Raw genomic sequence first — 16,983 nt, 5'->3', positions numbered from 1 at the left:
ACTGAGTGGCTGAACCAGCTGCCGCTTAAGCATCTGGGTGGATCTCAAGATTAAAATCAGGGTCCCTCCAGAGCCTAAACCGTCTGAGTGACGTCAGATGACAGCAGACTTTAGCCCATAGTCAGCTGAATCTGGATGACAGGAGTGCAGAACTAAGTACACTCCTTTGACCCACAGAGGTGGGGCCCAAATAGCTTTGTCCCTACTTCTTATTTAATAATTCAGGACTTTCCAAGTCACTGACATGAAACAAGTATAGAGGTAAGGAATTCCGATGCTTATGTTCCTGTTCAAGGAGGAGCCTGGTGGGTTAAACAAACTGCTGGCTTTTAATACCCCTTGGAGATTCTGGTTGGCATCTGGGGGTTATCTCTCCAGAATCTACCAAAAACTAGAGTATTCGTTTTGGAATGACTAACTCCTAGTATGAATCTACCATTTTGGAAAAACTGCCCAGACTGCAGCACCTTGCCTCAACAAACACTACCAGCTTCCAGCCTCTGCACACCACATATCCCCAAAAAATCTCTATACAGCTCCCTGATGTCAATTGTCAAACAATGACTCATTTTTCACGCATTTTTCTAGGTTTTGTTGTCCGTTTTTTAAAAAACACAACCACAGTAAGCATGGTAAACCAAGATAATCTATCATGCTCAAAGAATAAACAAAATCCATCGAATGTATAGCAATGAAAAATAAGCCCCCGTTCACACAGGGGCGACTTGTCATGGGATTTGACAGTTCCAAATCACATGACAAGTCGCACCCCATTGCCGGCAATGGAACTTGTATGTAGCAGCGATAATGAAAAAGGTTCCTGCACTACTTTTTGCCATTTTCATTGCATTTTGTTTAGACTTCTGTTACATTAAGTCACAAGATGCAATTAAATCAGCAATGCAAGTCGAACTGATGTGTGGCTTTGAAATCACGCTGAAGCAGCGCGATTTCAAAACCAAACCGGTGTAAACGGGGGCTAATCGCAGTGTACAAGACACATGACCAGTGCCTATGAATATCACCATATAGGCTTTTACTAAGGCCCCGTACACACGAGAGGATCTATCTGCTGGAATTTATCTGCAGATCAGTTCCAGCGGATAGATCGGCTGGTGTGTACAACCCAGCGGATATTTTTCCGCGGATTTTTCTCGGGCCGACCGATTTCCAGCGGATAAAAATTTCTTAGCATGCTAAGAAATCTATCCACTGGAATCGGCTCCAGCGGATCGATCCGGTGGTCTGTACTCACCGGATCGATCCGTCCGAAACCATCCCTTGCATGCGTCGTAATGATTCGACGCATGCGTGGAATTCCTTATATGACAGCGTCGCGCACGTCGCCGCGGTGTGAATTCGGAGCGGATTTCGATCCGATGGTGAGTACAATCCAGCGGATCGAAATCCTCAGAGGATTTATCCGCGGAAACGGTCCGGAGGACCGTATCCGCGGATAAATCCTCTCGTGTGTACTAGGCATAACACTTTATGTGTGTACTTATGGCTGGTGGCAGGCACCTAGACACCGATATGTTACTGTTTAACATATTGTCAGCATAAATACTGAGGCCTTGTACACACAACCGTTTTCCTCGACAAAATCCATCAAGAAAAAAAATGCTAGCAGAGCATTTTTGCAGAGAAAAACGGTCATGTGTATGTTTTTCGTCGAGAAAACTGTTGTGGATCTCGATGAGAAAAAAAGAGAACATGTTCTCTTTTTTCTCATCGGGAGTCTCAGGGCCAGATCCACAGCCCAGCAGCGCAACGTAACTTAACAGATTTAAGTTACACTGCCGCAAATTTCCTAAGTTAGGTATCGATCCACAACACACTTTACCTTGAAATTTGCGGCGGTGTAACTCAAATCCGTCCGGCGCAAGGCGTTCCTAATCTAATGGGGCGAGTCCCATTTAAATTAGGTGCGCTCCCGCGCCGGACGTACTGCGCATGCTTGTGACGCAAATTTCCCGACGTGCTTTGCGCGACGTGACGTCATTATTTGATCGGCGCGTAGCGTATTTCCGTATTCCCGTACGGCTTACGCAATCGACGTAAAATTTGAAAATTCGACGCGGGAAGGACGGCCATACTTTACACAGCAGTACGCCTGCTGTGTAAAAGTAGGGCTGCTTTACAAAAGTGTAACTAAGCGACGGGAAACTAACGTAGCGGCGACGTAGCGAACGCGAAAAAGCTTTGAGGATCGACGTACCTCCTCATTAGCATACCCGACGCGTAATTTCGACGATGAATGCCCCCAGCAGCGGTCGCGGTACTGCATCTTAAGATCCGGCAGTGTAAAACTATTACACCTGCCGGATCTTCTGTCTATCTCTTGGAAACTGATTCTGTGGATCAGTTCCAAAGATAGAAACAGGGATACGCAGGCGGATCAGCAGATCCGCCTGCGTATCTCTTTTGAGGATCTGGCCCACAATTTCCTCGTCGTGTTTCTCGTCGGGCTGGTTTACGACGAGAAACATGTTCGTGTGTATGCTTAGAAACGTGCACATGCTCAGAATAAAGTATGAGACGGGAGCGCACCTTCAGTAAAAGTAGCGTTCGTAATGGACATAGCACATTCGTCACGCTGTAAAAATGAATGCATAGTTTAAATGCTGCGCATGTAAATCATCTTTAGAATGGTACAATAATGAACAATAATCAACTTCTTTTGCTGCTGATATTCACACAGAGTTCTGACTAACTTTTTGTAACATTTTTCATGATGATCTCATGAATATTTTTGATTAATTTATATAGCAAGATATTTATTTTTATTTTTTTAAATACAGATCTTCATTTTTAATTATTATTTAATTTCTAGTCATCTCCATGATTTATTTTTTCATTTTGTTGTGTCAAGTTACCACGATTTTAAAATTTTTGTTTGTTGTTATCTGATCTGTCCCTTTATAATTAGACCTTTTGTATTTTTTTTAAAGTTAACCTGACTATTCACAAGCAAAATTTTGGGGTTGATTAAAAACAGGTAGGCAAGTTTGAACTGTAAAAAAAAAAATGACCATTTATTCTGGTAAAGAATATACCGTATTTATCGGGGTATTGCGCGCTCCGGCGTATAGCGCGAACCCCTAAAGTGGACCTGACATTCCTGTAAAAAAAAGATTTTAGTACTTACAGTTTTGATGTCTTGCGCGGCGGCCTTGTCGGCTCTGGCGTCCGTCTGCGGCTTCGGGTGTCCTCTTCGTCGGGTCTGGCGTCCTTCTGCGGCGTCCTCCCCGATCGATCTCCGCTTTCCCGTGCCGAGTTTGAATACTGCGCCGGCATATACCGAGCGCAGTACACTCGTGTATAGTCGGGCAGGCTCGGCTACTCTCGCGCTCATGTCCTGTACGTCCAGGACGTGAGCGCCAGAGGAGCCGAGCCTGCCCGACTATACACGAGTGTACTGCGCTCGGTATATGCCGGCGCAATATTCAAACTCGGCGCGGAAAAGCGGGTAACGGCGTACATCGCGCACCCACGATTTTGCCCTGATTTTCAGGGCAAAAAAGTGTTCGGTATACGCCGATAAATACGGTAAATAAAATAAATAGAAGGCAGCACTGAAGTACAGCAAGTCCTATGAAGTAACGAGCGGACAGGAACGCACTGTAAAACAAATACGACCTGAATACAAGCCCTGAAAGACAAGATACGAACCCACAAGCACAAACTGAACCGCAGAAAACTATCTGAAAGCACGAAGACTGAAAAGTGCGAATCGTCTCTCACCAAACTTTTACTAACACGCGGTAACACGAGATTACAAAAGCAGCCCCAAGGGTGGCGCCAATGAAATGGAACTTCCCCTTTATAGTGCCGTCGTACGTGTTGTACGTCACCGCGTTTGAGAACGACAAGATTTTGTCTTGACAGTGTGTATGCAAAGAAAGCTTGACAAGATTCTCGGCACTTTTTATTGCAGCAAGACTTAATTACAATATTGATATTATCTTGGCGCCGGTAACACACAATTTTTTCTAAGATTCTCGACAAGCCTAACAAGGAACTCGTCGAGGAAAACGACGTTTCTTTAACGACGAAATTCTCGGTCGTGTGTACGAGGCCTCAGGGTACATTTTGCCTTTGCAAGACACTGACTATGCTATAGCATTGCTGAACATGATACAGACATTTATAATTTTACATTAGAGTCTTAGACTGATACATTTTACTCTATATGGGCATACAAGACACTATTTCTCATACGATACTTGACTTATGGCTTTGACAAGCGCACTTGTTTATCTCTTTTCTTTAATAAAGCCGATTTAAAAAAAAAAAAAGTCACATTGTGCATGTTTTATGATCCTGTAATAAAAGAATTGTTTAATCTTTATGCCTGTAAATCCATGGTAACCACAACACTTCAAAAAAGGAATATGTTAGAAAATTGGAGAAACGGAATGCAAAAGAAATGATAACATGGAGCACACTAGACGCAGAATATGAATACGGAACTTGCGCTCTAAGTTACGGTGGCGTAGCGTATCTGAGATATGCTACGCCCGCACAAATAGCAACTAGCCCAATATTTGTTACTTTTCCCCGCCAACTATTGTGCAGAGTGGGACACTGTCAAAGTGATGTTCTGTGATAGTATAGGACAGTGTTGCCAACCTATCAAATTGAAGTTTACTGACAAACCACAGAAAATTTACTGGCACAGCCAGGTTTTTAGTGGCATTTCCAAAAGTTAAAAAATTACAGTTTTAAGTGCAAATTTCAGTATTTAGGCTACAAACAAGTACAATATGCAATTAGCAATATGATTTAAGATACATAAATGCAAATAACATATTTCTTATTTTATTTTCAATATAGTAAGTAGCTCAGGGACAGGACTCAGGAGGGTAAGAAATGAGTCACACACATATGAAACTGACTCTGAGGCCTCGTACACACGACCGAACATGTCCGCTGAAACTGGTCCACGGACCAGTTTCCGCGGACATGTCCGACCGTGTGTAGGGCCTACCGGACAGTTTTCCGGCCTAGCGGACAGGTTTCCAGCGGAAAAAAGTTTCTTAGCATGCTAAGAAACTTGTCCGCTGGAAACCTGTCCATCTGACATGTCCGATGGTTAGTACACCTAACCATCAGACCGAAATCCCCCGCGTGCGTCAAAGTGATTCGACGCATGCGTGGAAGCATTGAACTTCCTGGTTCGCGCACGTCGCCGCGTTTTCTGTCCGCGGGGATTTTGGTCTGATGGTGTGTACACACATCAGACCAAAATCTCCCAGCAGACGTGTCCGATGAAAACGGTCTGCGGGCTGTTTTCATCGGACATGTCTGGTCGTGTGTACAAGGCCTGAAAGTGACAATGACAGCAGTGTGCAGCAGCACAGATCACTGACAGGTCCCCTCCTGAGTCACAGCGACAGTCACTCTCCACACCAGGTGATCCCTCCAGTCCACTCCAGTCTAAACAGCACTGACAGTCCTGCTCCCGGCCTGCCTTGCTCCCGACCCTCACACGAAGCTCTGGCCACTCTGCTTGGCTCCCTTGTACCATGACATCACAGGACATGCTCAGGCACCGCCTCCGCCAGAGCTGGCCAAACACACTATAGCGGGCATTCGGATGGTCTTGGCTGGCTCCAGACCTAGCCAAGCGGCACAGCCATATTTTTTACTGGCAACCTTTTCCTTTTACTGGCATTTACTGGCAGGAGAAAATTGCCTGTTTTTTACTGGCTGCCAGTAAAAATACAAACGGTTGGCAACACTGGTATAGGGGTATATGAAACACCAATATATTATAGGATTGATTGTAAAGAAACAATTTAAGATTTGCTTTGCAGATGTGATGGCTTCCAAACCATCTTGTATTCTTAAATCAGGTTTAAGGTTTACAAATGATCTTTTGATTATCGACACAAAAGCTTTGTCTTACCTTCCTGAGAGCTCCATCCCTTCATTTGATTTGTTAAATTCCACACTGGTAATATTATCCAACCCATTGAGGACATCATTGCAGAACCCCATTGTTATTCCATTGCCTGGGTCCACTTTGAGGATTTCTTGCTCAACCTCAACTGTGTTCTTCTCCATGTAATGACTACTTTCCTTGATTCGCTGTTGAATCATTGGCGTGAGTGGCATCTCAAAACTGAAAAAGCTATCTGGTTCATAGTATAAGGTGTCAAGTGATTCCACACTGTAATATAAGGAAGTGTTGTCCAGTATGTTCTCAAACTGTGAGCTATACAAGTCCGTGGAGTCCTCAGAACATCTTTTAGATCTAAACGTGTCTTCATGTTGGTCATCTGTTACAATCCTAGGGCTTAAATAAAAATTTGCAATTAGCTCTACTAAGCAGTTTAAAATGCGAAATTTCTTAAAATAATATCTAATAGATAGAGCGGGGATTTTTTTTTGAAAATATGTACATTTTTTTTTTCTTCTGTTAAGCCCTGTACACACGGCCAGGAATCCCATCAGGAAAAAAAATGGCGTTTTTTCTGACGGGATTCCTGGCAAGCTTGCCTTGTAAAGTCGTGCATACAGACGGACACTCAAAAGAATGGCAAGAACGCGGTGACGTTATCGACTACGACGAGCCGGTGTCTCGTCACATTCGATTCCGTCGCCGCCATCTTGCTATACCCCACACTAACTTTGTATGCTACCGGGCTTGCGTCGAAGTGTTATCGAGCATGCACGGTTTTTCTACACTCAGGTAAGCATACAGATGACCGGGTTTCTCGGCAGGTTCTCTATTTTCCCGTTGGGATTCCCGGCTGTTTTCCTGATGGGAAAACTGCTAGGGAGCATACACATGGTCGGGATTCCCGGTCAAATGCTCTCCTGGCAGTTTTCCTGCCGGGAAAACCGGTCATGTGTACGAGGCTTTATCCTTATTTGGAGATTCACCCTGGTTATCTTTTAGACTATAAAGTTTTATGTCTTTACCCATTGAGCGCTGCTTTTTTTGTTATTGTGTTTGCAAAATCCTTATTATGCTGTTTTGGAGGAGCGATGTAGGACTTTTTTCCCCATCCTGGAAGCGCACTGCCCCATTGTAAAAGTACTTGGGCTTTCACACTGGGGTGACTCGAGAGGCACTTTTCAGGTGCTTTACAGGTGCTATTTATATCGCTAAAATGCCTAAAGGCGCCTCAGTGTGAAAGGGGTCTTAGTGTGCTTCACTTTGTCAGACAGCTTCTTATTTAAGTGATTTCTTAATTCAACAGGTCTGGCAGTAATCAGGCCTGGATGTAGCAAGTAACATTTTATTCAGCTCTTCAAAAAAAATGTGGTAATCACAGCTCATTCATAATTTAGCAAGGATGGGGTAAGTACTTTTTTTCACATTGGGTCAGGCAGGTTTGGACAGCCTTGTTCCCTTATTAAATGAAATCATCATTTAAAAACTGCATTTTGTATTTACTCTGGTTATCTTTGTGTAATATTAAAATTTGATAAGAATCATTTAAGTGTGATGAAAATACAAAAAATAAATAAAAATCAGAAGGGGGGCAAATACTTTTTCACAGCACTGTCGTTGTCAGCAGAACAAAAGGTGAAGGAAAATCTTCCAATGGTGCCACAGTTCTGGCGACAAATGTCTAAGGCCCCGTACACACGGTCGGTTTGGTCCGATGAGAATGAACCGCAGTTCATTTTCATCGGACCAAACCGACCGCGTGTATAGGCTATCGGTCTGTTTTCCTTCGGTCCAAAATTTCTAAACATGCTTCAAAACCGAACCGATGGACCGCTGCCCCATCGGACCAAACCGATGGTTAGTACAGAAAAGCATCGGTTCAAAACCTGCGCATTCTCAGAATCAAGTCGACTCATGCTTGGAAGCATTGAACTTCGTTTTATTCAGCACGTCGTGTGTTTTACGTCACCGCGTTCTGACCCGATCGGATTTTGAACTGATGGTGTGTACACACATCAGGCCGTACGGCCACTTCAGAGGTGAACCGATGAAAACGGTCCGTTGGACCATTCTCATCGGTTTTGTCCGACCGTGTGTACGGGGCCTAAGGGGCAATTTCTTCTCAGTTCCCTTTGCATCTCTAGGACAAAAAATTAGGGAAAATCTACCCAACAGGGGACAAAGCATAAAATAAAACTAAAAAGCATTTTCCCTTTTTCCCTAATAATAAAAAATTTATAATAAAATTGAAAAGCGTCAGCGTTTTTTTTATTTAAATAATAAACATGTCATACTTACCTGCTATGCACAATGATGTTGCACAGAGCGGCCCTAAACCTCCCCTTTTGGTAGGGACTTTATTTTAGCATTACAACCAACCTGTGGTAAAGTCACCAGTGTGATGCTGTTCTGTGATACAACTACCATAAATACAAAATAATTCTTATTTAGGTTCAAAGGATCAATGAAGTCAGTCTGTTTGGGAAGCCTGGGGCAGACAACAGAAAGTATTGGGGTATATACACTATGCAGTTGAGTGTGTAAAATGGAGAAATGTACAGTATGTATCATACAGCAAATGTGCTTGAGTATGTGACATCTGGATGAGGAGGCACATTTCATTAGTTATTCACTGTCCTCTCCATAGATTTCAAAGCCATAAATATCGTTCAACTTGTTACACCAGTTCCCCATGTAGCTGGTCACAGATACTTTGAAAGACTCATAGCCACCCTAGGTCTTCACTCATACAGTGGGTATAGAAAAGATCTTCTTCAAGAATTTGCTAATATTTTTCCCCATTCTTTTTACCTTCTCAGATATGCCCCAGTCGAAACGCGTCAGCGAGCATTACTGCACCCCCACATTGCTTTTTACATACGTTTTATTGTGATCACTATTTATTTGTCATTCATGTATGACATTTTTATAAATAAACCAAACGTGGTTTGACCTGCACCATTGGGAGCATCTCTTTCTATTCCCTTTTTTATTTTTGGAGTTTGTATGGAATTACCCTGGTATTTATCTGTCAGTGTAAGAGTGTGAACTCCATACCTCAGCCTGCTGGACCACCATTTCTATCCAGGATTGATTCAGGCCTCTGGGGACCGCAAGGATCTATCTAACACTGATCCAGACCATCTGCGATCACAAGCCTGTATGACCCACTGTTGTATAACAGATGTGCGGAGAGGAGAGCAGTCCTCGGGTATGTAAAATATGTCACTACTGGAGGAGAGGAGAGCTGCTGCCGTTTAGTTGATCAGCGCTCGGGGAACATAACAGCTTTCATTTGAATAGCGGGCACTTTGATAGGCAGATCACCCATCCCAGGATTGGATGGGTGATCTGTCTATTAAAGTGCCCGGACATGGGGGAGGGGCTATATATGACGACACGCAGCAGAGAACACACAGCTATTCAAATGAAAGCTGTTATGTTCCCCGCGCGGTGATCAACTAGACGGCGGCAGGGGGGGTGCTTTTCTCTTTGCCTACACAGGTAGGCCACTGGAGACCTACACAAAGCTGCATTTGGGGACACATGACTGCATTTGGGGACATGACTGCATTTGGGGACACAAGGCTGCATTTGGGGACATGGCTGCATGGTGTATACCTTGTCTAAAGTCATGTAACCAAGAGTCAAAGCACTCCCCTGCCCCTTCTGTCCTATACAGTGCCTTGCGAAAGTATTCGGCCCCCTTGAACTTTGCGACCTTTTGCCACATTTCAGGCTTCAAACATAAAGATATAAAACTGTAATTTTTTTTTGAAGAATCAACAACAAGTGGGACACAATCATGAAGTGGAACGAAATTTATTGGATATTTCAAACTTTTTTAACAAATAAAAAACTGAAAAATTGGGCGTGCAAAATTATTCAGCCCCCTTAAGTTAATACTTTGTAGCGCCACCTTTTGCTGCGATTACAGCTGTAAGTCGCTTGGGGTATGTCTCTATCAGTTTTGCACATCGAGAGACTGAAATTTTTGCCCATTCCCAAAACAGCTCGAGCTCAGTGAGGTTGGATGGGGAGCGTTTGTGAACAGCAGTTTTCAGTTCTTTCCACAAATTCTCGATTGGATTCAGGTCTGGACTTTGACACCTGGATATGTTTATTTGTGAACCATTCCATTGTAGATTTTGCTTTATGTTTTGGATCATTGTCTTGTTGGAAGACAAATCTCCGTCCCAGTCTCAGGCCCCATACACACGAGAGGATCCATCCGCTGGAATTGATCCGCGGACCGGCTCAAGCGGATAGATCCCCTGGTGTGTACGATCCAGCGGATCTGTTTCCGCGGATTTTTATCCCCTGGGATGGATTTCCAGCGGATAAAAATTTGAAGACATGCTTTTAAATCTATCCGCTTGAATCCATCCCAACGGATTGATCCGCTGGTCTGTACAGACTCATCATCATCATCGCGGCGACGGCGCGACACGTCATCGCGATGGGATTTTGGCGCGGATTTCGATCTGATGGTGAGTACACTCCATCGGATCAAAATCCTCAAGAGGATTTATCCGCGGAAACGGTCCGGTGGACCGTATCCGCAGATAAATCCTCTCGTGTGTATGGGGCCTCAGGTCTTTTGCAGACTCCATCAGGTTTTCTTCCAGAATGGTCCTGTATTTGGCTCCATCCATCTTTCCTTTAATTTTAACCATCTTCCCTGTCCCTGCTGAAGAAAAGCAGGCCCAAACCATGATGCTGCCACCACCATGTGTGACAGTGGGGATGATGTGTTGATGAGCTGTGTTGCTTTTCCGCCAAACATAACGTTTTGCATTGTTGCCAAAAAGTTAGATTTTGGTTTCATCTGACCAGAGCACCTTCTTCCACATGTTTGGTGTGTCTCCCAGGTGGCTTGTGGCAAACCTTAATCAACACTTTTTATGGATTTCTTTAATAAATGGCTTTCTTCTTGCCACTCTTCCATAAAGGCCAGATTTGTGCAGTATACGACTGATTGTTGTCCTATGGACAGAGTTTCCACCTCAGCTGTAGATCTCTGCAGTTCATCCAGAGTGATCATGGGCCTCTTGGCTGCATGTCTGATCAGTCTTCTCCTTGTATGAGCTGAAAGTTTAGAGGGACGGCCAAGTCTTCGTAGATTTGCAGTGGTCTGATACTCCTTCCATTTCAATATTATCGCTTTCACAGTGCTCCTTAGGATGTTTAAAGCTTGGGAAATCTTTTTGTATCCAAATCCGGCTTTTAACTTCTCCACAACAGTATCTCGGACCTGCCTGGTGTGTTCCTTGTTCTTCATGATGCTCTCTGCGCTTTAAACGGACCTCTGAGACTATCACAGTGCAGGTGCATTTATACGGAGACTTGATTACACACAGGTGGATTCTATTTATCATCATTAGTCATTTAGGTCAACATTGGATCATTCAGAGATCCTCACTGAACTTCTGGAGAGAGTTTGCTGCACTGAAAGTAAAGGGGCTGAATAATTTTGCACGCCCAATTTTTCAGTTTTTTATTTGTTAAAAAAGTTTGAAATATCCAATAAATTTCGTTCCACTTCATGATTGTGTCCCACTTGTTGTTGATTCTTCAAAAAAAAATTACAGTTTTATATCTTTATGTTTGAAGCCTGAAATGTGGCAAAAGGTCGCAAAGTTCAAGGGGGCCGAATATTTTCGCAAGGCACTGTGTATTGTTGTAACTATCAGCCTCACCATCTTTCCAGTCACCTCAATAAGCACTGCCATCAAAGCCAAAAAGCATTTCCATTTAATCAATGGGAAGTGTAAGGTGTTTTGGGCACTCAAGTCTCAGCTAGATTCACACTTTTGCATGCGATTTGTGTGCTAAAACACATACAAAACACATACAAAACACATCCATCAAAATGCATGTTAACAAGCATCAGTGTGAAACCATGGGGTTTGCAGTTATAAACATTAAGCATTGAGGCTGAATGCACACTGCTAAAACATAAAGTGTTTTGGCATGTCTTAGCACCCTATTTTTCTGCATTTTATAATGTTTTTGTCATGCTAAAATGCAGAAAACACAAAATAAAAGTGTGCTAAATTGCAGGATTGTGATAAAACAGTGTGAATCACATGTGATTCCCTGAGGCTTACTCTGTCTCCCATTGTAAGGAATGACAATTTATATCACCTCCACTGCAGTATGAAGGTCCCATTTTCTGCACCAGGTACAGTAAAACCTTGGTTTGAGAGTAACTTGGTTTGAGAGCGTTTTGCAAGACAAACATTTAAATACATTTTGACTTGATATACAAGCAATGTCTTGATATACAAGCAGTGTCATGTCACAACTGAGTATAAACTTCATCGGATATCCGATGAAAAAATCCATCGGATTAGATTCCATCAGATATCGATCGTGTGTACAGGGCATTAGAGACGCCTCTCTGTAGCTCCTGCTGGATTTTGCTTCTAATCCCCTTGTGGAGGCTTCCATTTGTGGATGGACATTTCATGGTTACACAATCACATTGCTATAATCTTTTTATATGGACTATAAACTGAAGGACCTATAAATAAATGATTGTGGAACGAATCATCTGAGTTTCCATTAATTCTTATGGGGAAATTTGCTTTGATATACAAGTGCTTTGGATTACAAGCATGTTTCTGGAACAAATTATGCTCACAATCCAAGGTTTTACTGTACAACTACCAGATGTGCAGTTTATTGTGAGCTTTTTGCCAACAGGACTTTTGCACACCAGTGAAATATCCCCTGATATGAACTTCCAGTGAAAATACCACTGAAGGGAGATAAGAACATAAAGGGAGGAAGTGAGACAGACAGTGGTTGATTTACTAAAGGGAAATAGACTGTGCACTTTGCAAGTGCAATGGCACTCACTTTCCCCAGAGCTTAGGGAGTGTGATGAAGCTCTGCTGATTTGCCAACATTAAAGTGATACTAAAGTCTTGTAAGTAATGTTATACTTACCTGCTCTGTGCAGTTGATTTTGCACAGAGCAGCCCAAATCCTCCTCTTCTTGGGTCCCTCTTTGGTGCTCTTGGCCCCTCCCTCCTGACCAGTGCCCCCACAGCAACAGCTTGCTATGGGGCACCTGATCTGCAGCTCCCTGTGTCCATTCAGACACGGAGCTGTGGCTAGGCCCGCCCCTCTCTCTCTTCATTGGCTCACTGACTTTGACTGATAACAGTGGGAGCCAATGGTGCACAGCTGCTGTCTCAGCCAATGAGGAAAGACAGTTTTGGGCATCCCAGTCTCTCCTACAACATTGCTGGATAGAGATGGGCTCAAGTATTAGGGGGTGCTGGGGTGGCTGCTGCACACAGAAGGTTTTTAATCTTAATGCATAGAATGCATTAAGATAAAAAAAAATTCTGCCTTTACAACCACTTTAAGTGGCGTAAACCAGTGGTTTCCAAACTGTGGCCTGGGGGCCGGATGTGGCCCTTTGCTTGCTATTATCCGCTGTCAGCAACAGTGGGCCATAGTTCCTGCCACTCTATTGCTCCTACTGACACCAATGATGGGGCACTAATCCTCTCATTGACACTAACGATGGGACACTATTCCTCCCACTGACACCAATGATGGGGCACTTTTCCTCCCACTGACAACAATGATGGGGCACGTTTTCCTCCCACTGACACCAATGATCGGACACTATTCCTCCCACTAACACCAACAGTGGAGCACTATTCCTCCCACTCACACCATTGATGGGGAAACTATTCCTTCCACTGACACCGATGATGGGACACTATTCCTCCCACTGACACCAGTGACGGGGCACTCTTCCTCCCACTGACACAAATGATGGGGCACTATTCCCCCCCACTGACACCAATGATGGTGCACTTTTCCTCCCACTGACACCAGTGATGGTGCACTTTTCCTCCCACTGACACCAGTGATGGGGCATCATTCCTCCCACCAAGCCTGAGTCATTGCTCAGTCCCGTTGACACCAGGTCATTTTCTACTCCCACTGGTCGCAATCTGCCCCCCCCCCCCATAAAGTTTGAAAGATAGGAAACTGGCCCTTTATTTGGAAAGACCCCCGGCCCAAACTATTGAGAGCATGTCAAGGGAATAACAAGTTTGAAAACTGTGCTTGGCCTATGCAGAGGGTAAACATTTACCAAGGGTAAATGTTTTTTAAATGGGTCACAATTCCAAATAAGGAAGAATAAATATCTACTGGATGAAAAAAACTCATCTGATAGAATTGTTCACCAACACTGCAAGTTACCTGTAGTGCTCAAAATTTATGAATGAACCAAGAGTTTATTTTTTTTGTCTTTTTGTCGGGAATCTTCAGTAAATACAAAATGTTATATAAAAACAGATTATCTATATATTGCGTGAACTAGTGTTCAAAATATAAAACAGTGCTGTGAGTTGGTGTGTGTCCAGCTCAAAATACAGCTATCCTGGAGATCAGTGATGATATGAGAGGTGATCAGAGAAGGTGTAAGTGCACCATACACCTAAAAAGATTCACCCCTAAAGAGTGGATTACTTGTAGCCACGCCCTGATGCGTTTCGTCACTTCCGACTTCGAAGTCGGAAGTGACGAAACGCGTCAGGGCGTGGCTACAACGGCGCTACAAGGAAGACAACTTGCGTTCCACCGCCCTCCACGGACCACCAACCACAGCTTAGGACATTACAGCAACTGCACAGCACGCGCGCGGCCCCTGTGGGTAGGAAGACGGTGGTGACAGCGGTGAAATCTTTTTGTTTACATGCTCATTCTATAGTGTTACATTGTACGGGCATTAACTTTTGTTTTTTACCTAACTTAGCTGGGCTGTCATCTAGGCAATATCACACTATGTTCGGTCTGTTTGTTTGCCTTTTATGTACCTCGGCTGAGAGTTAAATCCCTACCAATACCCGGATGATCTGATGGTTTGATTGCAAAGTTAAACTCGTTGCTGTGGTAAGCCTGCACCCCAATTGGGGGAGTAATCCACTCTTTAGGGGTGAATCTTTTTAGGTGTATGGTGCACTTACACCTTCTCTGATCACCTCTCATATCATCACTGATCTCCAGGATAGCTTTATTTTGAGCTGGACACACACCAACTCACAGAGCTGTTTTATCTTTTGAACACTAGTTCACGCAATATATAGATACTCTGTTTTTATTCTTTTAAATGGTTTCTTCCATTTAATTTAAATAGCTGCTTTTAAGATTATTACCACTTTTATTACTGGTATTTTCTTCATACCTCTTAGTATTATACACCACTTCACTTTCACTTGGGGAAAAGGTGTTACATTGTTATCTGGCGCCGGAAGTGCAATACTAGGCCACGTTTATTGCACCCTTCTCTTTACAAAATGTTATATACATTGACATTTTCTATGCATCTTTACACCTCACCTCTTCAAAGATCGAACATGCTCCACATGATCTTCACCAAGATCCTTTACGAAAACTTCATTGTCTAAACCATCCTGATACTGACAGGTGTCAGAAACACTCCTAGGCCTCTGAATTGCTGATGAAATAGTTGTTCCCATTATGACACTAGTCCTCTCAAGGTTTGGAATGTAGCTATTTGTTCCTGCAGCTATAAGGGACGTTGTATCATTTTGCTTTTCATCAGCTGTAGTCGGTGAAGTGTCCCCCCACCCAACCACCATTTGTGTTTGTACCGTTGCTGCACCAGTACCATTAAAAGCAGCATTTTCTACACATGATGGCATAGGAGACTGTGACTGAGCCGTGCCATTATCATCTTCTTTATTCCCTCCGCTTATCACAGTGCTTTCCTCTTCGTCATTGCAGTTATCCATGATCGTCGTTGTCGAGGAGGAAATATTACTATGTTGTGATCTTGGATAGTCGGCAATCTCTGTGATTTGTGATAGCGAGGATTCTGAGAGAGTTTCCTCTTCTGAGATTGCTGCCAACTCTCTCTGAACATATAAATATGACTTTTTATCCTGAGGAACAGGTGCTTTAGGAGTGTATGGGGTGTCCTCCTGACCTGTAACCATCACTTGATCAACTTGTTCTTCTGTCTGAGGACTTGGAACAATAGTATTATCTATAACATTCACTATATTGAAAGTCAAAGTACATCCAGTCTGTGTGTTAAGCTCTTGCGCTGATGAACAGTTGCTGTCTGCACCATCTGTGAAATGTCGGGGCCCACTTAATTTGTCATGTAAACATTGTTCAGATTGTTCTGGTAAATGGTCATTCTGTACTACGGGGTTGGCCTTGTGAAGGTCTCTTTTTTCTTGTATACATGGTATCGGTTCGATTAAATGTCCTTGATTGGCTTTGAATGTATCATTTTCTCTAGGTTCTGTTGTCCCGTACTCAGGGAATTCATTGATGACGCTAGCAGCTTGGGGAAGCAATCTTGTGTTTCCAGGGTCATCTGTGGAAAACAAAACAACGGTAACATTATTCCAGATTCAAACGGTATGTCTGGAAAAAATTTAATAATGATCTAAAACTGGAGAATATAGAATACATTGCTAGTTGCCAGAAAGCCACCATAGCTCAGAAGCTACAGCTTGGTAAAATTGACTAAGGTTAATAAAAATCATGAAAATAGCTCCTATTCTAATGCCGCGTACACACGATCCTTTTTCGGCATGAAAAAAACATTGTTTTTTAAAAACGTCATTTAAAATGATCGTGTGTGGGCTACACATCATCATTTTTCAGGTTCTGAAAAACGACAAAAAAAAAATTCGAACATGCTGCATTTTTTAACGTTGTTTTAAACAATGTCGTTTTTCGAGTTGTAAAAAATGATCGTGTGTGGGCTAAAACGACGTAAAATACCCGCGCATGCTCAGAAGCAAGTTATGAGACGGGAGCGCTCGTTCTGGTAAAACTACCGTTCATAATAGAGTAAGCACATTCATCACGCTGTAACAGACAGAAAAGCACGAATCGTCTTTTACTAACACGGAATCAGCTAAAGCAGCCCAAAGGCAAATGGAACTTCCCCTTTATAGTGCCGTCGTACGTGTTGTACGTCACCACGCTTTGCTAGATCATTTTTTAAAAACGATGGTGTGTAGGCAACGTCATTTAAATGATGAAGTTGGGAAAACATCGTTTTT

At 43.2% G+C, this 16,983-nt stretch overlaps 1 protein-coding gene across 3 annotated transcripts in view; it reads right to left on the bottom strand.

Moving 5' to 3' along the window:
- PSD3 (pleckstrin and Sec7 domain containing 3) overlaps positions 1-16,983 on the bottom strand; it is a 703,925-nt gene that overhangs the window by 436,515 nt on the left and 250,427 nt on the right. For all 3 annotated transcript variants that reach the window (XM_040325287.1, XM_040325286.1, XM_040325291.1), the window contains exons 3-4: positions 15,278-16,286; positions 5,912-6,301 (exon numbers count right to left, since the gene is read on the bottom strand). In XM_040325287.1, the coding sequence (XP_040181221.1) occupies positions 5,912-6,301; positions 15,278-16,286 (1,399 nt within the window). The remainder of the gene's footprint in view (positions 1-5,911; positions 6,302-15,277; positions 16,287-16,983) is intronic.

The sequence above is a fragment of the Rana temporaria genome, chromosome 1 (genome assembly GCF_905171775.1).
Source record: "Rana temporaria chromosome 1, aRanTem1.1, whole genome shotgun sequence".
Classification (NCBI taxonomy): Eukaryota; Metazoa; Chordata; class Amphibia; order Anura; family Ranidae; genus Rana; species Rana temporaria.
The sequence above is the reverse complement of the archived record's forward strand: the minus strand, read 5'-3'. Positions and strand labels throughout refer to the sequence as shown.